This window comes from Cyclospora cayetanensis, unplaced genomic scaffold (genome assembly GCF_002999335.1).
Source record: "Cyclospora cayetanensis isolate NF1_C8 unplaced genomic scaffold, CcayRef3 CcayRef3_contig_6, whole genome shotgun sequence".
In the NCBI taxonomy this organism is placed as follows: domain Eukaryota; phylum Apicomplexa; class Conoidasida; order Eucoccidiorida; family Eimeriidae; genus Cyclospora; species Cyclospora cayetanensis.
Window position 1 is genome coordinate 126,004 of NW_020312590.1, and position 24,749 is coordinate 150,752.

Here is a 24,749-nt window from a genome sequence, read left to right on the forward strand (position 1 = left end):
TTGTTCCTTTCGAGCTTGAGTTTCTCTTACTTTAGCTTATTTATATCGATTGTAAGTAAATTTGGAAAGTTTCTGCGAGTAAATATAGCGTGATCATTGCTCGTACCTGGCAGCAGTTAGTGGTTTCAAGTTCTTGGCAGTATTCAGGAAACTCGACGACTGAAATAGCCTTTTCTCTGCAGCGCCACGGCGCTATCTCCTTCAGCTAAAAATATGTCTTGATATTAGATAGAAATACACAAAATACAGCGGAGAAGGGGGTCCGCTTAATCGACAGCGCGAAGCGAAACGCGCAGCATCGCGCCTCTTTCCATGCACGTGTGTCCGAGCGTGCTCGTCGGCTTATAAACGCCTTTTGCCTTTCTCGTGCTTTTGGGGAATCGATGTGCCGTTTGCTATGTGGCTGGGAAGCTTTATATTCCAGAAGTTGTAGGTCGGTTATCTCCGAATCTTTATGCAAAGCGCTCGTCTCAAGCCTTTGAAAATGCCTCTTTATCTTGGAGATACGTTTCCCAACTTCGACGCCGAGGCCTTTGGTGCCGAAAACTTCAACCTCTACGACTACTTAGGCAACAACTGGGGTATTCTGTTCAGGTGAAAGGCTCCGCCTCCTGATTCCTAAACTGAATCTGGCTACTGCATCCACAGGATATTCAGCCCCGTCTGGCTCGAACGTCTGCCTGCACGGCTGCAAAGCCAATTTTGCTCGGTGTGCGTACGCAGCCACCCAAACGACTTTACGCCAGTCTGCACCACTGAGTTGGGAGAAGCTGTGAAGCTGTGCCAAACCTTCAAGGACAAGAGCTGCAAGCTCATTGGTTTTTCCTGCAATGACGCAGAAAGTCACAAAGTCAGATGCGGTCGCAAAGAGAAAAGGGTCTTTACGTCTGGCGTATGAACGAAATGCCTAGGGGGTTGCCCTGTCTGTCGACCCGGCTTTCCTGCATCCGGAAGCCGGAGCCTCTTGGGTATTCGAGGAGGTCACCTCGGGGCGTAGAAAGCTGCTTACGAGCTGTTCACTGTGCTGAGCTTCGATTTTCGCGTGGAAACTAAGCATGCTAGTCCAGAAAGTTGTGTGTGCGGCCTCGTGGTAGTTTGTAGGGCGCCAGCTGAGTTCTGCTTTAGCGCATGAGTAAAGACTGCTCTATGATTGACACCCCTCCTTTCTTGGTGCGACCCATGCCGGTGTCTATCCTGCTGCAGGAGTGGGCCAAAGATATTGCGGCTTTTTCCGGTTTTCATGGAGACTTGCCGTTTCCTATGATTTGCGACCCCAAGCGAAAACTTGCTACTTCCCTCGGCATAATGGATCCACGAGAGAAGGACAAGGCTGGAATGCCGCTCACGTGTCGCTGTGTCTTCTTTATAAGCCCTCAAAAGAAAGTGGCGGCTTCCATTCTGTACCCAGCAACGACTGGGAGAAGCTTCAAGGAAATTCTCAGAGCGCTTGATTCCCTTCAGGTAGCCGCGGGGCTTGCTGATCCGCCTGGAGAGTGCGACCCAACAAGCATGTGTTTCTTGTCGCACACCAGCTCCACGTGCTGGCTTAGAGCGAGGCCGATTTCACCTTGGTTCGTGGAACTGGTATTTGCGCACCCTCTTGTGCTACGTATATGCGCACGTCTCTCTGCACGTATACATGTGCGTGTGCTTGCCGTTGCAGCTGACCGAGGAATATCCAGTAGCCACTCCCGTGGAGTGGACGGCCGGCGAGCCATGCTGCGTTCCTCCGCAGCTGTCTGAGGAAGAGGTGAAAAAGAGGCTTCCCAAAGGAGTGCGTACCAAAGAACTTCCCTCTGGAAAGACGTACATCAGGTATACTCCCGACCCTAGGAATTAAAAGGGCGGCAACTCACGCAAACTCTTCGCCGGCGAGCAAATGACAGACCGTGGGCCTCCCCGACGTGCTGCGTCTTGCGCATATTTAATGCAAAACGCGCAGGGAGCAGCTTATAAAGGGAAGGCGCTCAGGGCCCCGTATATGGGTGTTCTTGCGAGTGCCCGGAAAACCCCAGTCTGGGGTGTATTTCCCCTGCGTCTGTTGGCACCGGTAGCACAAAAGTTGGTCTTTCTATTCTCCTGCGAAAGCCGTCGTGGGCTGCGTGTATTTAGGGCTTACTGAAGATGCGGATAGCTTGCGATCCGCAAGGTGTAGCTGGGGTGCAGGGTTAGGCGGAGTGCGTCCGACTTGCAGCAAAGGTCGTATTGTTTGTGGCTATGGATTGATGTGAAGGGGTGGTTTCTGTCTTTGAGGGATTCAGCACACTCGGCGTACACAGTAGCAACGCGTGGTCGAGTGTAGCGGGGTTCGGGCGAGCCTCGTCATTTGCGGTCAGAGGAGGTTATGAAGGAAGCCTTTTGCGAAGCCCCCATGTGCACGCACGCAAGCTAAGAGGGGGAGGCGACGCCTGGGGCAATAAGATGCGCAATAGCCTCATTCACTCAAAAAAGCAACCTGTGTGAGGAGGGGACCTTGCTCTTGAGGGGTGTTGCTGCAAGGGCACCTGTTGTACGAGTCGCTGGTGCTGTGTCGGATGCCGACAGATCTCAGCTTGCTTGCATAAAAATGGCTAAAAAAAACTCGCGTGCTAAAATTGCACCTTGCGCTTAGGGCGTTACGTTTCCTTCTCTTGTAGTGCCTTTTGGTTCTAGCGCAGCTGCTCTATACACCCGCGCACGCTGGTGCTCTCAACACACCTGCGTTATAGTGTACTTCGCGGCAGTGGGATGGAAGGGGGTGTGCCGCGTTTCGTTTGCCCCGTTCAGCAAGCTGCTCTTAGACTTTAATCGAATTCCAAGGTACTTAGAGAAGGCCTGATTGTGTGCTTGCTTTCAACTTAACGGCCAATTAGTGAACCTTCTCTTTGAGTAGCTAGCCCGAGCGATGGAGAACACAGCTTGCGCGCTCTCTCCGTCACCCTAGTCGAGGCACCCTTATTTCTCATGCTCAAATCTTCGACTTGGAGCGCTAAGCTTGTTATGAGGTGGCTTTGGAGGCGCAGCTTCCAAAACGGGGGAGACACTTTTCGCTTCCAAGTGGGCATCTGCATGCGCCGTAGGAAGCCTTAGCCGGATCGATGTGATTTTTAATAGCCCATGTTGAGGCACTTAGGAGAGCCCCTTTATGTGGATGGGCTCTACACGCCCATAAGGAGGAGGGCCCCCCTCATGGGGCCCCCCAAAGGGGTACCCGGAAGGGACCCCACTAGGGGCCCTCCCGTATGTGCTTGCCAGGAGTCGCCAAATCTGAAATACAGAAACACGTTTGGGCTTGCTTTTGAAATGCAGGTGCACCTCCAGTCGCACAGGAAAGTGCGTGCAATGGTGGTGTGGATATCTTGAGAGTTTGACCCTTCCCCTGGCAGCGTGCATGGCGCAGCGTGCAGCGTGCCTGTCGTGTTTTGGTGGGATTCACTCCGTTGCAGCAGGAGCAGCAAGGGGGACGGCAACAAGCGCAGCATCAGAGGAAGCGCTCCATCAGTGTAATATCAGTGACGATTGTAATCGGCTACTCCTCTAGTCTCCAGCCTGCGCCTCCCCCCCTCCTCTCATCTGCACCCCAGCGCATCACCAGGACCGCGGCGACTCCCCGGATCCGTCTGCTTCCTTCCTGAGCGTGTGTGTTTGTCTGCACTCAAGGGAGATGCAGAAGAGCGTGCGTCGCCTATGTTCGCTGGCTGCTGCATGCGCCCCCCCTTCAGCGCCGCTAAACCCTTTGCTGCTGCCTCTGACGGGTTGCCGATTCGCTTTAGCCGGCCCGGCCCCCCAAGACGCAAGCGCCTCCCCCCCTTCAGTGCACCCCACGCACCCATGGAGACTCCCCTTCTCAGCTGTAGCAGACAGTCCCCCGCCCCTCCCCTGGACGGGGAGCTCCATGCAGAACGACAGCGACTGGATTTCGTGCACCCCGACTGCACGGAAGAGGAAACAGGAACTGTTCAAGATCATCAACAAACAGGGCCTCGGCAAGAGACAATGCGGGATGTTTTGGGGAGTCTATCTCAACAAAGCGCAGAAACGCAGGAAGAGCAAGAGGTGCATATAAATTGGAGCGCGCCCGCACACCCGAGTCTTCGCGCTAACCGCCACTACTGCTGCCCAGAGAGCAGGACGCAACGAGCCGCTTCCTCCTCCCGGAGAGACTCCCTTTTAAGGCTTTTTCGTGCAGGAGGAGGCTTCCGCGGCAGTGTGTGGCACCTCGTGCGTGGGGGCCCTTAGTGCAGGGCTTGCTTCGAGGATTCGACATGCACAAAAAGACTTGGGAGGGGAAGACGCCTACACGGGGGAGCCTTCGGCCCCCCTTCCCCCCCCAAACGGCAACGACGGCAGTGCCAAACGGCGGGGTATAGCGTGCATAAGGAAAGGAGACGGACGGCATGGAGTGCCGCGGGAACCCCTTGTTAGCCAGCTAGCGCAGCCGCGGGGGGTCCAGCTGCTGCCTCTGCATGCGGCAGGTCCCAAGCAGCTGCTGACGGCTCGCTAGGGGGATATGCTGCTATGCGCAAATCGCCTTAGGGCTGGCCAAAAACTGCGGCCTTTGCCAAGGTTTCTTTAATTATCTAGATCAACTGCTCGCTCGCAGACTTTCCTCTAAGGAGTGACCAGCGATGCAGACAGGTGGCGCGTGCGAGAGCTAGTGGGCGAGCTACGGCTCATCTTTAAAGGTAGAGCTCCTAGGATACAGCGAAGGCCTAGGCCTGCACGTGCCCCAGGGAGCTTCGGTAGGAGATGAGAAGGCGGAAGAGAGATTCACGTGGGGATGTAGGCTGGGATTCAAGCTGCGATTCAGCATAGGGTTGGGAAGCGTGGACGCCTGCGCACCCGCTGTGGGCTTTGTCAGAGAGAGGTAGTACTTTGAGTAGAGGAAGAGTGACATTGCAGATATGCACACAACGACCACCGTAAAGGATACCTCGAGTCCTAAGCGAGCGTAGAGATAGCCGAGCAATCCTAGGACCTGAGGGAGACACCGATGAAAGGAAAGCGGCAGGAATGCAAGAGACGCGAGCCAAAGCTCGAGAAGGCGTCTTCGACAACGCCTCCTCAAGAGGTGCCTACGTAAGTATGCTGCGCACTGCACTTACCAGGTGCTCGAAGCCGGCTCGCAGAACGGAGACAACCGTTTGCAGCCCCACAGCGAGAATCAAGCCGCAGACAGACACCCCGAAGAACAGGGAGGAGAAGGACAGCGCCAAACAGATACCCAAGAGAACCATGAGCACGCCTATCACCTAGATATACACACGGCACACGTCGACAGCAGGCAGGGGTCATGTATACCCCGCCGCCTCCAAAAGACCCCCTGCCTTTGAAAGAACTCGCAGAAAACACGCCCATACACATATACACATATATATACGCATATGCACACGTGTAAACACACAAGCACATGCACATACACACACATATAAACACACAAGCACATACCGTACATGCACACAAATATTCCTGCTTCCCCGAACAAGGAACATTTGCCTCTCTACGCAACCCCGAAGGCGAACGAGATTTTCTCTGCAGCATATTAAACGGGGGGAGTGGAGTGGTGCCACCCCCACCCCCTAAGCAGCTGGTAGTCGCCTCTTTTCCTTTACGAGAGCGCTCGTTGCAGAAATTGGCGGGATCGGTTGCGTTTCTGTTCATTGTTTCCAGTCCACCGTACCGTAGACAGAAGGTTCATGAAATTTCGGTGAAGTTGCGGCTCGTATGCAGCCCTGAGCTCTGTCTGAATCCAGTGGACAGACACCCGAGAGACCAGCGAAGGCGAAAGGCGAACGTTTGTCTTGATGGCTGCCGATTCAGAAAGAAGGAGATCTTCTGCTCGCTGACGCGCCAGGAGAGCAAATGAATGCCAGAAGTAATACTTGCCAGCCTCGTCCTGCAAAAACAATTCCCAGCAGCAAACACGCAGCCGTCATCCCCCTGCACGACTCGTGGCAAAAAGAGAGGGCTGAGGCACAAAGGCGGCCTCATACGCTGCTGCCTATCTAGCAGCGCATCCCCATGCGGCTAGACACCCCTCTCACGTGGCATCGCATAACTTTCCCCCCTTTCTTTCCACGCGCACCGCTAGTTCCTCCTTCAGCCGATCCAAAGGTTTGCTACAGTTCGTTTTTATCGCCTCCAAGTTCGCCTCTTCCAAAGAAGACCCCATCTCGTGCAGACGGTGCTCCAGCTCGGCCGACACCTGCACCGCAAGTTAGCCGCATGTTCTTTCTCTGTCTCTTTCTCGTTTTTTCACTTCTATCGCGCGCTCTCTCTCTCCAGCATATTGGTCAATGCCCACAGCACTTACTTCCTTCCACGGCTCCGAAGAAGCGCAGTACAGCCGCGCAAGTTCTTGCCTCGCTCTGGCCTTGACTTGCTGGATGTGCATTTCTAGAGCATCCTCCTCGATGGGGAGCGGGGCGCTAAACTCCGACATCACTTCTGGATGAAATAGCAGCTCCCACCGAGAGAGGACTTCCTGAACCGCAGAAAAAAGCACGAAGTGCACGCTCTAGGAGGAGGCACACACCGCTGCCAGAGAAAAATCAGCCACGCAGAGGGAACCTGCCACACGCTTCCAGCAGACACCCGCTGCACTTCACAGACATCCAGAAGAGGCAAACTTACTTTTGAGGCTTCCATGCACTTCGCGCTCCAAGTCTTAAGGCCTTGCGCCTCCACCTGTCCAAGTCTCCTCGCCAGATCCGCTGATACATCGGAGTGCAAGTCAGCAACGTCTCGCAGAGAGGCAACATCCGACTCAAATAAGGTCCACGCTGATCGCCACAAATCGCCCGCCAACACACACCGCACGAAGCCCAATACATTTCCTTCCTCCAAGGCTTTTCCGACAGACAGAAGACAGTCAAACAGTCAGACAGAGACAGACGCACAGACGCACAGACAGTCAGACAGAGACAGACGCACAGACAGTCAGACAGTCAGACAGCGACAGACGCACAGACACACAGACAGTCAGACAGAGACAGACGCACAGACACATAGACAGTCAGACAGAGACAGACGCACAGACACATAGACAGTCAGACAGAGACAGACGCACAGACAGTCAGACAGAGACAGACGCACAGACACACAGACAGTCAGACAGAGACAGACGCACCCTCCCCCCCTCACCATGTGTGCACGCAGCACATGCAGAAACCCTAAGAACCACCGCTTTCGCTCGGGGAGACGTCTACACATAAATCTCGAGCACAAGGCGCCGTAAAAAAATGCAATGCTGATGCGACAACTCAAAGCCTGCGGCAGAGACACCCACCTGCTTGTTGCCAGTCAAGCAGCAATCCCTTGAACTCCTGAAGAGGCCGAATAAAGTCCAACGGCTGCTGTTGCAGCTGCTGCCGCACAAACTCCGCTGCCCTATCGGCTGCACGCTGCATTTGATCCGTGATGCTCCTCTAAACCACACACACACAGACATACCGTACGTGTCCATATATGTATATGTATGCAGATACACGATTGTACATGTAGAAAGACAGAAGACAGATACAAACACAGATACGCATGTATAGTAACACATATTTACACGCATACATACATGGAAATACACAGGCTCTAGGGGCACCAAATCCCTCGGCGTTCAGCATGTGCAGTGTGCATGTGGGGAAGAGAATCCTGCGTCTGCGTACAATGTTTGCTGAGTGCAGCTCCAAGTAAAGCGCTTGCACCGATTCAAAGTGTTGATTGAGCTGCTCAGTGCAAGAGGGCAATGCGGAGTAATCTCGTCCGCCAGGACGGAGACGCTGCAGCAATGCAGATTTGCTCTGCCTGCATGCACGACAAAGCACGTCGGAAAGGTATGAGGAGAAGAAAGGCAGCTGTTGCAGCTGCCTGCACGCGTTGCAGCTGCCTGCAGCTGTTGCATGCATTCTCCATAGAGTCCACCCAGCAGCTGTAATAGCTGCTGAAAGGGGGAGCATGGCTGCCTTTTTCGGTTTCTCAGACGTTTCGCATGCGATTCGTTGTACAGATGTGGGCATGCAGCATGCAGCGGCTTCTTCTAGGGGGCACAGCGTTGAACATCAGATATCGCAAAAAAACAACGTGCACCACCCCCTTGCCAAGTTCTACCTTCTCTTGCTCCCCCATTTCCCCTCCCTCCCTCCTTCCCTCCCTCCCCCGTTTGTTGCGTGTGGCGAGAGAAGGACGGACTGCTGCTGGTAGCTTGAGAAGTCGGCTAATTCCTTTGGAGGCATCGGCAGTCTCCGCATCTGCAGCTCCGCGGCTTCGCGCTGTACAGACAGCTGAGCTTCACACACCGACTGACAGAAGGCTGCAACCAACTTGCTTGCCCTGTACGCAGAAGCGCAGAAAGACACACACGCACCAGGGGGATGCAGTTAAGACGTGTTTCCTCTCTCGCCATGTAGACACGAAAGACGGTATTCGGCAGTTCAATAACGCATAGTCCATCAAAAGGGGCAGATAGAGGGCTATATTTATATATACATATATATAGCCCTCTATCTGCCTGTTCTCCCCAGATCCCAGGCTTGTCGCCGGTGCACAGCGTTCTCACGTCTGCAAGGCTTTCTCCACAGTTTCATCCATCTTTTTAATTAGCTGCTCCTCCTGTTTGTTGGTCTCGAGGCGGTTCGCGAACGCTTCCGCTGCAGTCTGTTGCTGCCACAAAGCCAGCGTCTTGCTGCGCAGCACAGCAGCTGCTGCGGCGACTTCTTCAGGCAGCAAAGGGAGCACGCGGTCGGTAAGGTGATGCAAATCTCGCGAGAATAGCAGCAGCAAATCGTTCTTCGCCATTGCACTCTGCAGAGAGTCTCACATGGAAAAGCGCTGCTGCTGCACACACAAAAAGCTCGTCTCCCCCGCTGACTAGATGTCTGCCTCAGTTTCTCCTCTTTTTTCTCGACTTTTCCCGCCTCTCCCTGCCCCATCCTGCCTCGCTCTCGCGCATACGCCCTTTTTGCTTCCTCCCAAGCCAAGCTGCCTTACGCGGACAGTGGAGAAGTGATTCATGAAGACTTGAACGTCTTCAAACATGTTGGCATTCGCCGCAGCCACGAGGAAACGCACAAGCTCTGCAAGATCCCTTCCTGACAAATACTGCTGCGGCTGCTGCGTGTCTTGCAGCTGCTGGTGTTGCTGCTGTTGGTCAGGCTGGAAGGCGAGCAAAGCCTCTCCTGCTGCGAGTTTCAGCTTCGGATTTGCGGCAGCAACTGCCAGTATCCTACGCCTGACAGCGTCAAAGGCAGTTCTGTAATCTGGATCTTCGTCTTCTGGCATCAGCCGATCCAGACGCTGCAGCAGGTGCCCTGAAGACGTAGGTGCCTTCAAAGCAAAGCACTCCACCGAAGGATACAACGTCCTGTGCACATATACATACATACATATGAATACACATACATACACACATAAGCACATATACATACATACATACACACATATACATACATACACACATAAGCACATATACATACATACATATGAATACACATACATATACATACACACATGTACATACATACATACACACATATACATACACATACATACACACATAAGCACATATACATACATACATATGAATACACATACATACACACATATGCATACATGCACATGTAAATACACACACATAAACACATATACATACATGCACATGTAAATACACACACATAAACACATACACACACACACATATACATACACATACATACACACATAAGCACATATACATACATACATATGAATACACATACATATACATACACACATGTACATACATACATACACACATATACATACATACACACATAAGCACATATACATACATACATATGAATACACATACATATACATACACACATATACATACATACATGCACATATGAATACACATACATAAACACATGCATACACATACACACATGTACGTACATACATACATAAACACATATACATACATGCACATGTAAATACACACACATAAACACATACACACACACACATATACATACACATACATACACACATACATGCACATACACACAACCTCCCGAACTGTCCGCCACGCCTTCAGCAGATGTCGCTGAAAACAACTGCAACTGAAAACAAAGCCCACATGGCGCAAGCCACATGCCAAAAGACAGGAAGCGTCTTACCGGAGCGAGTGCTTGTTATGAGACTGTGCCTCGCCAGCCTCGATCGCCTTAGGAGGCGTATGCCATCGGTTGGTTTGCAGCAACCCTTCAAACCACTGTTGCGCGGTCAAACCTTCCAGATCCTACGCACGACACGACCCATATGCATATCTGCATATATTTACATAATACGTAAGCACGACTCACATGCATATCTGCATATATGTACATAATACGTAAGCACGACTCACATGCATATCTGCATATATGTACATAATACGTAAGCACGACTCACATGCATATCTGCAAGCATATCTGCATATATTTACATAGTACGTAAGCACGACTCACATGCATATCTGCATGCATATCTGCATATATGTACATAGTACGTAAGCACGACCCACAGGCAGATATGCAGACATACATACATACATGCATGCTTACATACATGCATGCATGCATACATGCATGCATGCATTGAAGGCGCACGAAAGAAATTTAGCCCTTGCTTGCCAGCCCGCTAGAAGACTGGCAAGCCTACACTGCTGCGAGCTGGCGTGCAAGGGGCATGCAAAACAGAGGCGGCTAGCAGTGATCTCGCGTGTGCGTCTGCCTGCCCAGTTGCCGATTAAGACGCACAAAGCGCTGCCACTAAGCGCCGTACGAACGGAGAAGAAGGCGCCAAGCATGGACGAGTCGGTGACAAGCTGCACTCGCCACTTACCTGCACGAAGTCTTGAACTACCCAGGAGAGACAGCAAGGGCTTAGAAGAGACAGGAGCGCGGAAGATGTGTCTGCTGCCTGCTGCTGCTGTTGCTGCAGTTGCTGTTGCTGCGGTTGCTGTTGCTGCAGTTGCTGTTGCTGTTGCTGCTCTTCTTGCCCCTTCTGCTGCTGCCCTGGAGCCTCGAGAACAGAGCGTGCATGTGCTCGCAAGGAAAAAAGATTTGCGTCTCTAGCCAGATCTTCGAGGAGCTGCAAACCCTGTGGCAATTGCAGAAAAGCGAATAGCCGTCGAAGAAGGCGTCGTGTGCATCCTGTTACGCTTCAGAGAAATGCAGGAACGCTCTCTTCGTGCACCAACCTACTCATGGTCGGTGTACTTGTATATTCGGATCGTGAATTTATATGTATGCGTGCGAATGGATTTCCGTAACTGTATGTCTGTCTATTTTTGCATGTATGTGTGTATGTGTATACACATGTATATACATACATATGTACACACATACATATATACATACATATACATATGTGCATACATACACATAAATATACATTTTCGTGTATATAGAATTTATGCACATATATGGTTATATTTACTTGTATTTGTATGTATTTTTTCGTGTCTGTTTGGGGGAGGAGGCGATTGGCTGACCTGTGCGTCAATCATCTTCATGGAGACGAAGATGACGTGAGAGGCGAGAAGCGAGCCGATTGCGTAGAGCAGCTGGTCGTAGCTTCGCGTGACATTCGGCCCTCCAAAGCCTTCGCTGTCTAACATCAGCACTCGCACTGCGTCCGCCTCTGCAGCCTTCCCCGAGGCAGTGGCTTCAGAGAGCAAGGCACCCGTTGCTCTGTCAACGAGCAAAGGCTTCGAATACAGCGACAATCCTCGCGAACCAGGAGCAACAGTAAAGCCTACTGGGAATCCGGAAGACCCCAACCCTTCTCGACCTAAGAGGCTGTTCAAGAAGAAGCTTTTGCCGGAGTGAATCGGTCCTGCAAGCATCCACGCAAGCGCCGCTTCCTCGCACGCTCTGCCCCCTGCAGGGAGTTTCTTGGCATGGCATGCGCAGTGGCAGACGCAGCGCTCTCGCAGAGCACTCCAGCTCCCTCCGAGCAACGCACACACAGTATGTGAAATCTCAGAGCGAAAGCTGCCGGGGAGGCTGCATGCATGCTCTCGGCAGCTCATCAGTTGCATTGGTCAAGTGTGCACGCACCCATGGCTGCTACCACTGCGAGCGGTCCACTGATCGCTTCCAGCTCTGCGAGGGCTTCCTCGTTGATCAGGAAGCCTGCGAACGCGAAAGCGAAACCGAGAAATAGGGAAAAAACGAAGAAAAAGCGTGCAGCACACCAACCACGAAGCGCCGTGGTCCTCCTACTGCCTCTGAACCGATCTACTTCGTGCAGCCATGAGGGAAACTTCCTGCTTCCGGCGCACACACCTGTGTGCAGCTCGTTGGGCATGACGATCTGCAACGGCCTGCCTGGCTTCTGCTTCTGAGGAATGCTGGCAGCTGCCTGGAGGGCTTGCACGTTCTTCGATTTGCGCTGCTGCCGCTGCTGCTCCGCCTCCTCCTGCGAAGGCTTCGCGGGTGACTGGGGACGCTGCTCGTCGGTTTTTCCCTTCGCAGCAGCGGCCTCTCCCATGCCCAGCAGCATCAGCAGCAGCAGCAGCCGCCAATTCGCCCGCCTTGCCTCCATCTGCGAAAAGCGCGATCCGAAGATATGCAGCGTGTCTGCGTCGTCGTCTTCTCCCCTAGCTCAATCCAGCAGCGCGTCATCCACGTAGTCATTAAGCGCCTGGTGCTGCTGCAAAATAAACCGACCAACGGCTGCGAACTGCGGGAACTTGCTGAGCTTTTCCACTGCTGCTTCGCCAGCGGGCCGAATCACAGACATCAACGCTGCCCGCTGCCGCAGAAACGTTCCGAATCGCTCCCCCAAGTCAAAGGGAATGACTTGAATTATCCAAACAGAGGCATAACACCGCGCAAAAAGCGAGGAAAGGGAGAGCAAAAGGTCTCCCGCTGCCATGCTGCTTGCCCTAAGAGGCGCCTGAGTCGCTGCTTGCGCAGCAACGCGAAGATCCCCACACGGCGCACACGATCCGGCAGCGTGCCCTTTCAAGTTTCAAGGAAGAAAAACGAATTAAAATGTTTTTTTAATGCCAGACACAACTTGAACGAGCTGAAGGCACAAGCTTGGCCGCGCTGCGCATGCAGCCATGCGCCATCTTGTTGTATCGGCGCTGCCGGTAGGGTGGTGTTCTTGCTGCTGCTGTGTGTGTGTTACCACTGTTGCAGCCTTCCGACCCCCTCCCTCCCTCCACCCTTCTCCCCTCTGAGTCGCCTTCCAACCCGTGTCTGTACTTCTTTGCAGCTTTTTTCGCGTAGGCTACGCCATTCGAATCGCGTGTCTCCATGTCAAGAAACAGAGCAGCCTTCCGACCCCCTAGTCCTTCCCTCCACCCTTCTCCCCTCTGAGTCGCCTTCCAACCCGTGTCTGTACTTCTTTGCAGCTTTTTTCGCGTAGGCTACGCCATTCGAATCGCGTGTCTCCATGTCTAGAAACAAAGCAGCCTTCCGACCCCTCCCTTGTGTTGCCTGTCCGTCTGTCGGTGCTTCCTTGGTCTACCTTTCTCTCCCTCTCTCCCTCACGTGAACACCCCACCTCCCACTCCTTCAACCCAGTCAACAGCACAGCACACAGAGACACAGCACACAGAGACACAGCACACAGAGACACAGAAAGATACAGACACAGACGTCAGCCTCAGATCGCCACGCATGACGTTCTGCTTCCGTTTAGGAGCTGGGAATCTTGCTGCTTAGCGGCGATCGGGAGGAGGCAACAAAGGCTTTCTGCTAAAGAAAGGCTTCGGCATTCTGTCAAGGGCTACACATATAATATATTTAAATATATATATTACTAGCAAGAGTGCTCTCCCTCAAGATGTGCGTGCGACATACGTATCTGCGCATTAACGAGTGCTGATGTCTCTGATGACGCCGAAACTGGCACTGCCAAGTACAAAACATTGAAAGCTAAAAAGATGGCAGAGAGAAAGAGAGTCTTCCAACTTCTCCCACCTGACCCCCAGAAAGAGAACGTTTGAGGGCGTGTGTTGAAGCTGCACTGGGCTTCGCAAGGCTGCCACTGCACACTGAGCTTGAGCTTTCTGTGCTTCGCTGCAGCCTCCATGTGCTCAGCACAAAATTGCCCTTACTGACCCCAGCACAGCGGCTTAGTCAGCTTGGTATGCAGGTGCTCTGACAACCTCTATTGGTGTGGCTGCTGCCGTTGCAGCAGCTTGAGCTTCCACTTGGGTACGCTGCAGCTCGCAGCAGCTGCCTGCTGCGGCTGGAGCTGCTCTTCCGCTAGAATAGCTTCTGCTGAAAGACGCATGACTTGCAGTCCCCCCCCCGCACCGGCTGCTGGAGCCGTTGCTGTTGCCGGCTGCTGCTCGTGCTGCTGCTGCTGCCAAGCGCCACTGTTGTTGCTGCGTTGTTGCTGCTGCTGTTGGCTGCCCCCAGAGTCACGGTGTTTGCTGCGACTCCTGCTGCGGCTGCTGCTGCTAAGTCGCAAGCGAGGGGGGGAGGCTTGCCGCTCCTCCAAAACTGCGCGAAAACAGACAAAGGCAGCCCGTGGCGGGGGACCGTCAGCACTTAAAGCAGCAGCGCAGAAGCACTACTAGCAGCAGCACTTAAAGCAGCACTTAAAGCAGCAGCGCAGAAGCACTACTAGCAGCAGCACTTAAAGCAGCACCAGATGCAGCAGCACTGAAGGGAACAGCGTAGAAGCAGCACCACCACTACCACCATCAACAACACCCCCTACCAAACAGCAGCGTCTCAGCGCACCCACCTGTTTTGTGCTGCACTGAGCCGCTTCCAAAGATCGCATTCAAATGGCTGGACTCCTCATCGGCAGCAACAGCCTGCGCGAGCAAACGCAACAGCAGCAAACAGGAGAAGGCGAAGCAGGCAGCTGCAGTCTTACACTGCTTCCGCTGTCGAAATTCGCAACGTCAGCACTGCCAGGTGACCCCTCCCTCCCCCTCTCTCCCTTCCCAATATCAAGACCAGCTAGCGTCAACAACTCCTGTTGCAGCGAACCGTTCTCTTAGCCTGTCTATGCCGATCAATAAACTCCGCAAAAGCAAACTCAGACTCGTCTTCCACCAGAGCAACTGCTGCAGCCCGCATACTGCCCTCAGCCTGCCCATCCATCCAGCAAACACACACACATACACATACACATACATACACGCACCCACAAAAGCTTATGCAGCTGCTTTTGATACATCTCTAGCTGCACAAACAACGCCATCTGTTGCTGCTTCCCAGAGATAAAAAGCAGAACCCCCCCTCCCCTCCCCCCAGTCCCTTTCCCCTCGCAGTCAAGCCGCCATCAGCGGCAACAACAACAGATGTGCTCAGCACACATACCGCAGCGGCGAAGTCATCCTTCCAGCTAGCATGACCCCTAGCGGCTTCTTCCGCTTCTTGATCGATGACAGCTTTCAGCGTTCGTAATCGACTGCATGCACACACGCACATCCAACTCCCGAAATCGCATCTTTATGGCCCTCTACATAAAAGAGCCCTCTCCTCTTCGCGTGAGCGATGAACAAAGAAGCACTGCTCCTTCCTTACCCTTCTTCCGCCGTCAAAGGCATCCGCGAATGATGTGCAGCCTTTTCTCTGTCTCGTTCCTTCTGATCCTGCCACATATATGCATACATTTACATACTATACATATATATATATATGCAAACATACTGTGCATACATACTACGCATACACACAAAACACTAATAACACCCTTCTCCGGGGTTCCTTCTCCTTCACGTCGAAGGGGATTTTGAACGAGAAGGTTTAACCCCTGCAGCAGCAAGACACCTTCTTCGAGCCTTAATTTATCAGCCATTCATCCTTAGACACACCGTTACATGGCGTGCAATGCGTTCTTTCAAAGAGACTGCTGCATCTTCTGCTCTCCTGGTGCTACCTGGCCGTCTAAGGCTTCTGCTGCGACTACGGCTTCTACTGCGCCCTCTGTAACGCTGCTGCTTGCTGCTACTGCTGCTGCTGCAAAAGGTGTTACTGCTCCTGCTGCTGCAAAAGGTGTTGCTACTACTGCTGCTGCTGTTGCTATTGCCATATTTCGTGCCTTTATGGCGTTGTTGTTGTCTGCTGCCACTGCTCCTGATGCTTCTTCTGCTCCTGCTGCTGCTTCTTCTGCTTCTGCTGCAGCTCCTGCTTCTGCTTCTCCTTCTGCTCCTTCTTCTGCTTCTGCTGCAGCTCCTGCTTCTGCTTCTCCTTCTGCTTCTGCTGCTGCTTCTTCTGCTTCTGCTGCTGCTCCTGCTGCAGCTGCCGCTCTGCTGGTGAGGACGTCGCCGTCTATTGCTGGTGCTGCTTTCAAGAGAAGCATGTCTAGCACCGCATGCTTCCTGCACACTTTTGACGAAGAGGCTTGAGAGAGAAGAGCTGTCGTTGCTGCTCGAGCTGCTGCCGCTGTAGCCTAGGCCAGTCTTGCCGCGACTCTGTCTTCCCGAAAGATTGCGCTGATGCACAACACACACAGCGCCAGTCAGACAGACACCTCGCAAAATTACAGGCTTTCCCCATTCTTCTCCTCCTCATGCCCTCCTCCATGTGCACAGCAGCCGCCTCGCGTCTATTTACAGCCGTGCAGACAGCTCCTGTCTCACGTAGCATGCTTCCTGGTGCTCCTCCCTCCAGCCTCCTCTCGAGCCTGAATCGCATCGATCGACACCGTATGAGCTGTCCGTACCACCACCTTCAGCAGAAACAGCCGCGAACAGCAACAACAACTCCTACCACTACACCCACTACCAGCGCACAGCGCTCGCACACATGGCCAAATTTCCGCCTTATTTTAGGAGGGGCAGCGACAGCTGTTGCTGCTGCTCCTGCTCCTCTTCCTGCTGCTCCTTCTGCTCACTAGGCATAGTCCAGATACCCTCTAAGGGGCATTCGAGGTGTTTTCGCCGGATTGAGTTCTATGCAGAGAAGCATGTTATAGGTGAAAAAAGCAACTGGCGAGGCAGTTCTTATCTTCAGATCGAAATCCCTTGGGGGGCCCCTCTGGAGCTGGAGGGGCCCCTGCTGCGCCGCGTTGCCTTGGCAGCTGCAAACTGCCGGGGAATTTCGCCGTTAAATCGATCCATAAAATGCCTTTTTGTCGTATCCTGAGTTTCCTGCTTGCTGGCAGGGGCCTCCCTTCGCGGCTTGCCGGTGATCTTTGAAGGCAGTGCCCCTTGGACCCTTCCCTCCTCCCCCCTTCCTTTCCACATCGCCTCCGTGCTTCGTTCGATCTGCAGCAAGCGCATTGCAGCACTCGCTTTGCATTCGATGCTGTAAAGCGGCAGGATCTCGCGCCGCTTTCCCTCAGGAAGCAGCGCCTGGAGGCGCTTCGAGGGGGTATGTTTCTGTGTATGAGCATGTGCATGTGCATGCGTGCGAAGCTTGCCTGCCGTCCGCGCCTCTAATGCTTCCTTCCTTTCGGCTTGAACTCCCCCTCCTGTCAGACAGGAAGTCTTACGGCTCCTGCCCGTCTTCCTCTGCCTCGCCGCTACAGAGGGGCCTCGCGAAAAACTTCCGGGAAAAACAAGCGAGGAGGAAGAAGGAAGGAGACGTCTTCTCGCGAGAGAATGCAGGAGCGCCGCGACTGCCCTCAGCACCCCCTCTCTCGAGGCGCTGACGCTCAGCCGCGGCAGGCGCTCCTTCCGCAGAGTCGACGTCTGAAAGGCGGAGGCTTTTCGCCTCCTAATAACTGCAGCACCAACAGCAACAATAGCAGCAATATTAGCAGAAACAGCAACAACCGAAAGCAGCATTTCCAGCGCTGTGGAACTCGCGAGCTCACTCTGCAGCAGCAGCAGCAGAGGCAGCAGCAGCTGCTGCTCACAAAAGGCGGCGAAGGATATGCTCGCTATGCAGCAGCAGTCTCTCCAAGCCAGCGTCTCCTCAGCTGCAAGGATAGCTGGCATCCGCATACGCCAAACCCGTCTAAGGTATGTGCTCTAGCGGGGCGGGCGAGGAAGGGAGGCATTTCGAGAATAGGCAAAAGTGCAGCGAAGGCTCTCGAATTTTCCCACGTTTTTGTGGAGTTGAGGGTTAAGCGCTCCTCTTGCTCTTCTTGCGGCGGATTCCCTAGCAATCGTCTCTCGTGCTCTTCGTCTTTTCGCTGCAGCCCCTCAGCGTAGCGCAGTGGAGAGATGTCTTGGGAACGTGGAGACGACAAATACACAAGTGGACAAATGTAAGAACTGCCGTCATGCAGATCCTCCAGCTGGCGGCTACTCAACGGCCTTCCCCTACATGCTCCTTCCTCGAAACGGCTGTTTGCCGCATACGCATTCCAAGATTTAGGGCATTAGTAGATGTATACATGTATGTATATGTATGTACATGTGTATGTATATGTATGCGTATCTATGTGTATGTATATGTTTGTATATGTTTGTATATGTATGTACATGTGTGTATATGTATATGTACATGTAGATGTGTCTGCATGTCTATGTATGTGTATGTATATGTATGTGTGTGTATATTTATTCACTTATGTATATGTATCTGTGTACTACTGTACATGTATGCACATATTGATAAACAGATATCTGTGTACATCCATGATCTGTTTGTCTATGTGTGTTTACGCAGCTTCCCGCTGAGCTCTACGCCCAGCTTCTCTTGCTGTCTGTTCCAGACCAAGTGCGACTCTTGCAGGAGCTGCCCCCAAGTCAGCTGGATGTTCGCCAAGGCTCTTCAGCGCATGTTGCAGAGGCAGCCGCGGATACGGATAGAGAGACTACATCGGCAGCGTTCAAGCCTCCTGGAGTTGCAAGCGCCTCTGCGAACACTTCCAAAGAAGCAGAGAGTTCCCTGCATGCGCTACAGGTGAGGCAAAACTTTTCTGTGCGCAAAAATTGACACCTCTCCAGGTACAGGCGGCGAATGTTTTCGGCCTTTTGAGAGCCTCTCTGCGGTGCGTTTGCTCCATCCTTTTGTGCATTATATACTCCTTCCTTTTTTGCATGATATACTCCTTTCTTTTTTGCATAATATACTCCTTCCTTTTTTCCATAATAGACTCCTTCCTTTTTGGCATTATATACTCCTTCCTTTTTTGCATCTTATACTCCTTCCTTTTTTGCATTATATACTCCTTCCCTCTTTTGCATTACGCTCCAACTTTCATTTTTGCATTATATGCTCTTTTTTTTGCATAATTCAGCAGCAACAGCAACCCTCGGCTGTCGTCGCTGCAGCACTTGTCGGGCTGCCGAAGACTTCCACAGACAACTTCTTGGGAAACTCGCCTACCGCCTTCGTGCCTAACTGGTTCCGGTCGGCCGTTCATACTCCGGGGTGCGGCGCGCTGCGAGGATTGCTGCTACTGTCACTACACTGCATGGAATGCTCAAAGGCTGCTCTGCAAAAACACTCCATGCAAGGCTCTGCTGGAAAACACTGCATGGAGTGTACTGCTAGCTTCTTAGTGGGTCGCGCTCTCGCGTGAGCTAGGGTTCTTTGTGCCGACTGTGTCTATTCGTGCAGCGTGTTATTCATTTCGGATGCCGTCTTCGAGCATGCTGCCGAAGAAGCCGCTCAGCGGCGTTCAGGTGCGCGTGCTCCGCGCATGCATGGATTGGATGCATGGCATCGATCTCTGCATGCCTGCCAGATGCCTTTTGAAGCTGCAACATACATCTCCTTGCATGCGCCCTAGTGACGATGCCTCTATGTTCTCGTCTTGCGCCACCTCGTAATCTCGACACACCGTCGCGGTCGCATCCATCACGGCTCCTGTGGGGGAGAAGCTCCTTCCTTGCATGCGCCTGTCTTCCGCCCTCCTGAAACACCTATGCATGCATGCATGGATGCATGCATGCATGCGTTGCTCAGGGCAAGGGTTTTCCTAGTCCGCTTCGAAATCTAGGGCACGCTTTGTGAGGATTTGCCGTATGTGTATATGGACGTGTCATGTTTCTGTGGGTATATTTATGTGGATATGTATATATATACATATATACATGTGTGTATGTACATATGTGTATTTATGTATGTGTATACGTGATGTGTGTGTGTATGTGGACTTGTGTATGTGTGTGCTCGCGTTGACTTGCGTGCGTCAGAGATCGCTGAGGCTGCTGGATTTCCCTCTCTGGCCTTTCGACGCGCGCAGGAGCGACTGGCCGATATCTACGGCGCTGCGGGGGCTGCTCTTGTCCGCTTTCAGCAGGCGGAGCAGCAGCAGCAGCAGCAGCAGGCGGAGCAGCAGCAGCAGCAGCAGGCGTTACAGGGGCCAGTAGACCAGCAGAGGCTGCAGCAGCTGCCTCTAGATATGCGCTTTCGTCTGCAAAACGTTGCGCCTACGCTTCGTGGCACAATCCCCAGCCCGAGCAGCAGTTTCGGCAGCAGTACAAGCAGCAGCAGCAGCAGCGCGCAGCTGCTGTTAACGCGCCAGCAGCAGCAGGCTGCCCTGCTGCTGGCAGACGGGGGAGTTCTCAGTAGCGATGCGTGTTTCTCAGCTTTCTGCGCGCTACCAAGACGCAGCACTACGACGAAGCGGAAGCGTTTCGCCCAACACCTCGGCTGGCTCGCGCGTCCGTATTCGAGCGCAGACATGGCTACGCATGCACGTGCAACGCACGCTGGAGGAAGAGGCCTCCTCGCCACTGAGTAGCGGCTGCAGTGACACCCACAGGGGCGCTGCAAATTTTATTTGTGCCGCTCCCGGCTTAGCAACTCTGCACTACTAGTAGCAGTGCCTCGTGCCGAGACTCGTCAGACTCAGTCGCGCACGACAACGTTTCCTGTCACGCCATCCACAGGGCCGCCTAAGGGCGGAAAGCCTTGAAGAAGCTGCGCAGATCTCGGAGTGAGGCTCCCCCGGAGCTGAAGAAGTGCATGGTGCAAGAAGCTGTGGGGAGTGAGCAGTCGGCTCAAGAAGACGGACTCACCATGGCTTCGGTAAGCGCCTCCCCGTTCGCACACGGCCATGACACTAAAAGCATTCGCTGAGAATTCTACAGGCGGCAAGGGCGTGTGTCTTCACCGCAGCAGCAGCAACAATTGCACAAGAGCAGCAGCAACAATAGTACAAGAGCAGCAGCAACAGTAGTACAAGAGCAGCAGCAACAATAGCACAAGCGCAGCAGCAACAATTGCACAAGAGCAGCAGCAACAATTGCACAAGAGCAGCAGCAACAATTGCACAAGAGCAGCAGCAACAGTAGTACAAGAGCAGCAGCAACAATAGCACAAGAGCAGCAGCAACAGTAGCACAAGAGCAGCAGCAACAATTGCACAAGAGCAGCAGCAACAATTGCACAAGAGCAGCAGCAACAATTGCACAAGAGCAGCAGCAACAATTGCACAAGAGCAGCAGCAACAATAGCACAAGAGCAGCAGCAACAATTGCACAAGCGCAGCAGCAACAGTAGTACAAGAGCAGCAGCAACAATTGCACAAGAGAAGCAGCAACAGTAGCACAAGAGCAGCAGCAACAGTAGCACAAGAGCAGCAGCAACAGTAGCACAAGAGCAGCAGCAACAGTAGCACAAGAGCAGCAGCAACAATTGCACAAGAGCGCTAACCTTTGCACCGTTTGCTCATGTGCTTCTTGCCTTCTTCAGGCAAGTCGACGAACTTCTCTTGCTGTCTGCACGGCCCGGCATAGCCTTCCTGAAGATTCAGTTTAGGAGTAAGGCGGATGAGGAGTTTGGTGTGGGTTTAGCGCTGGGGGAGAGCCTTACAGGAGCCTCGCAGACGTCTCTGCTCAGCGTCCAAGCGAGAGGACAGGGAGCTGAGTAGTCGCGCATGCAGGTGGGAGCTCCGCAGCTGAATGAGACGCCGCACGTGTCTTCTGTTTCTGCCATGGAGGCTTCTGCCTCCGCGCCTTTCGCCGTAGTATCCATAGCCGTCAGACCACCAGTGCAGGGCCCTGCATACTCTGCCTGAGGAAGCGCATGCAGTTAAAAAAGGGGGCTTGTGCTAAGACTGGGGGCAAATACGCAAAACACACGCCTCGCAGAGAGCACGCAAGAAGAAGAGGCGCTTGGCGCGCAGCGCAGCGTCGAGAAGAAGGCCAAGAACCGAGAGAGAAGCGAGGCATAGAAAGAGAGATAGAGAAAGGAAAAAGAGAGAAATAAATAACAGAGAAAGAAATAACAGAGAAAGAAGAAAGGGTATCGGGTGCGTGTTTGGCAGTTAGGGAGGGAGGCTGCCGCTTTTGTGTAGGTACAGAGGTGTAGAGAGGCGTTTGCGCCTTATTTTGACTGCCACTTTTCTGGTGATATTTGTGAGGGGAATCTGGAATTTTACTGGCGGGTAACATTTGTTGTCTTCTTTCTGCGTCCAGGTGTCTGGACAGGGGCCCTTGTGGCTGCCTTCCGCGCAGGAAGTTTTACAGGGAAAGAGGACTTGGCACTTTTCTTCGAAGCGTTTCTTGAGCTCCGGAGAAGCACCGACGGCCTGTTGTTTGCTGCAAGGGCCGCTGTACGCTTCAGGCGCCTCGCAGATGTCTCCTGCAATCGAGGGTGTGTGGCTGTCTTTTCGCGTCGGAGTTTGGCGAAGACTGCGTCTCACCGCTCAAAGTCCAACTCTGCGGGCAGGCAGCTGAGAAGTCGCGACGGCAGGGAGCTGCACAGGGCCCTGGGAAGATTGAGATGCGCGACTTGAACGCGGCGTTTGGATGGTGGAGGTGTTGGCAGCAAACCTACAGAAGGCTGTGCAGGCTGTTGACCAGCGCTGCTTCTCCGAGCTGCAGACGAGGCGTGAGAAGTTCGACTGCGCAGTTAGGCGCTGCACATCACGGGGTGCGTTCACGTACACGGACATGACTGCGAAGTTCGTCTTGCGCGCGCATCGACCTGCAAGGGTGCAGCATGCAGTATGCAGAGTTGAAAGAGGCCGTTCAACCATCTCGCCCAGCCCTTCACCCTCCGCTTTCATCTGCCTGCCTACCTGCATAAGAAAAGGGGGCCTGACAGAAGCCGCCTCCTGCTCTGCGAATGCATCACGAGCTCTTAAACTCCAAACGCTTAGGCCTTCTAACTCGAAACGCAGCACGCTTACTCCGTCCAGTCCTCCGGGCAGGGGGCGTCGAAATCTCGCGTGCATTTCTTCAGGCTGGTTTTGTTCACAACCGACGGTGTCGCATGCCAAAGATGTGTGAGAGCTTAGAGTTTGGCGGGATCTACGGGGAATGGTCTCACCAAGGCCAAGAAACAAGGCACTCGTTTTCGAGCTGCTGCTTTTCTTCCTGACTCACGGCAAATGATCTCTCCTTCTCGCACTTGCCTACACAAGCCACCCGCGAACTGGCAACTTTGGCAGGCAAGCGCTAATTCCCAAGCCCTCACCAATGTACGTCTTGGGAGCCTTGCAGGCGCTTTCTCCTGGAAGCGGCGTCCACGCAAAGGGGCACAGAGTCGAATAATTGTGGTCGCAGCTCTTCAGCTCCGCAAAGGCCATTCGCAGTTGTTGCGCTGCTGCAGCCGACATTTCGGATTCCAGCCCCGACAAATCGTACCCCAAGAGGGAGGCTTCTTCTGCTCTTTCCTTTGCGGCAGCTGCTCCGACGTTTTCCAAGGATCGCTCCATCTGAATCTCGGTGCCTGTCTCTCCCGCGTGTGCAACACTCAGGTGTGCCGATTACCATGCCTTTGCACTCATCACCCAGCTCCGCTATCCTCTGTTCTTTCTCCAACATCTCTTGCTCTTCCTCTGATGATCGTGCTCTACAAATTCCTGTTTCGGGTGTACGCACTTGAACAGGTCGGCCCACCATCTTTCATCTGCAAGCAGGACTTGAGCATATCTGGCTCAATTGATGGCCTGTTTATGAAGGGAATCTGCGATATTCTCGAATTAATATGTAGGGATGAAGCTCGAAAGTCGAGGGTCCTTTACTTTTTCTGCCTCGGGTTTGATTTCTTTTCTACACTGCTCCTCCTTCTCTTCTTTTGTCAGCCTCTTCATGGACGCCCTCTCCACTTGGAGTTTCCTCTTCAGCTCATCGCATTCCTTTTGCCTCTGCTCATCGAAATTCAGAATATTATTTATATCCGAAGAGGAGGAAGGAGAAGGAGTGGGGGCCGTAAGCGGGGGGGGCGCCGACTGAAATCGGAACGCACCAGCGGGGACAAGGAAGCACGAAAAGTACAGAACAGGGAACAAAAGCATTGCCAATAATGAGTAGATAAGCTTATATAATCTCATTTTAAACGCTATTGGAGCAATATGCAAAAAGATCGCTCGTTCCATTTAGGTCTTTATCATTCCTTCGTGCAGACCACTGGACGTGTCCGGTGTATCGACACACTTCCTTGAAAGAAAACCGCGAGGAACAGAGTGGAAGCGAGAAGTATTCATCCCTCAATCAATTCAACTCATGTTAAACACTACACAGCACTTCGTACTGCCTGAAAAGGTGCAATCCATTACTACAGTATGCACATGTTTGTGGTTTCTTGCTGACGAATGCGTCCTATGCCACACCAGTCGAACCGCAAGACACTGTCGAAGACAAAGTTGGCGACTTTCCTCTGTCCCTTAGATAAATTAGCTGGACATCAGCTGTCTATACTACTTTAAATGCGTCTTTGAAATACTTTGCAATTATTTAGCGGAAGCAAGGAAGCCCTTTTAGCTGGTTGGTTTGATGGATTATTCAGTGTATGATTTGACGAATAGGGAGTGAGGAGAGATGTTTTGATGAGTAATTCCAGGAACCATCGATCCAAAAAGCAAATTGAAAAGCATTCGAATGTGCAGCAGAGAAAAGACCTCATTGCTATCGGCTGCTGCCTCCTCAAGTTGCTCTTTCACGCATTTGTGAGGTTCTTTTCAGGTTTCAACAGCTTGGGGAAA

The 24,749-nt window shown here is 52.9% G+C and overlaps 5 protein-coding genes across 5 annotated transcripts; 2 read left to right on the forward strand and 3 right to left on the reverse strand.

Annotated features, from left to right (window-relative positions):
* The first annotated feature begins 484 nt into the window (after nt 1–484).
* Nucleotides 485–1,840, forward strand: LOC34619058 (peroxiredoxin-6). The gene is made up of 4 exons (XM_026335156.1): nt 485–594; nt 724–850; nt 1,204–1,461; nt 1,664–1,840. The coding sequence occupies exons 1-4, from the start codon at nt 485–487 to the stop codon at nt 1,838–1,840; spliced, it is 672 nt and encodes a 223-aa protein (XP_026190941.1).
* Nucleotides 1,841–2,934: 1,094 nt separating this feature from the next.
* Nucleotides 2,935–13,403, reverse strand: LOC34619057. Its single transcript, XM_026335104.1, has 18 exons — nt 13,283–13,403; nt 12,620–12,962; nt 12,285–12,511; nt 12,057–12,131; nt 11,489–11,832; nt 10,837–11,094; nt 10,131–10,252; nt 8,962–9,334; nt 8,531–8,775; nt 8,164–8,304; nt 7,641–7,779; nt 7,268–7,406; nt 6,613–6,761; nt 6,293–6,463; nt 6,065–6,184; nt 5,660–5,875; nt 5,150–5,231; nt 2,935–3,044 (listed from the first exon to the last, which is right to left on the reverse strand). Exons 1-18 carry the CDS (start codon nt 13,401–13,403, stop codon nt 2,935–2,937), a joined length of 3,375 nt encoding a protein of 1,124 aa, XP_026190889.1.
* A 718-nt stretch (nt 13,404–14,121) lies between these two features.
* Nucleotides 14,122–16,816, reverse strand: LOC113146774 (serine/arginine-rich splicing factor 4-like). The gene is made up of 9 exons (XM_026335105.1): nt 16,810–16,816; nt 16,556–16,599; nt 16,112–16,408; nt 15,794–15,841; nt 15,498–15,559; nt 15,291–15,381; nt 14,958–15,059; nt 14,707–14,779; nt 14,122–14,459 (listed from the first exon to the last, which is right to left on the reverse strand). Exons 1-9 carry the CDS (start codon nt 16,814–16,816, stop codon nt 14,122–14,124), a joined length of 1,062 nt encoding a protein of 353 aa, XP_026190890.1.
* A 702-nt stretch (nt 16,817–17,518) lies between these two features.
* LOC113146775 (putative uncharacterized protein DDB_G0288537) lies at nt 17,519–20,559 on the forward strand. Its single transcript, XM_026335107.1, has 4 exons — nt 17,519–17,881; nt 18,061–18,129; nt 18,534–18,750; nt 20,009–20,559. Exons 1-4 carry the CDS (start codon nt 17,519–17,521, stop codon nt 20,557–20,559), a joined length of 1,200 nt encoding a protein of 399 aa, XP_026190892.1.
* A 1,009-nt stretch (nt 20,560–21,568) lies between these two features.
* On the reverse strand, nt 21,569–23,480 carry LOC113146776. The gene is made up of 8 exons (XM_026335108.1): nt 23,240–23,480; nt 23,093–23,177; nt 22,953–23,006; nt 22,842–22,882; nt 22,598–22,747; nt 22,464–22,529; nt 22,265–22,402; nt 21,569–21,828 (listed from the first exon to the last, which is right to left on the reverse strand). Exons 1-8 carry the CDS (start codon nt 23,478–23,480, stop codon nt 21,569–21,571), a joined length of 1,035 nt encoding a protein of 344 aa, XP_026190893.1.
* Between the last annotated feature and the right edge of the window lie 1,269 nt (nt 23,481–24,749).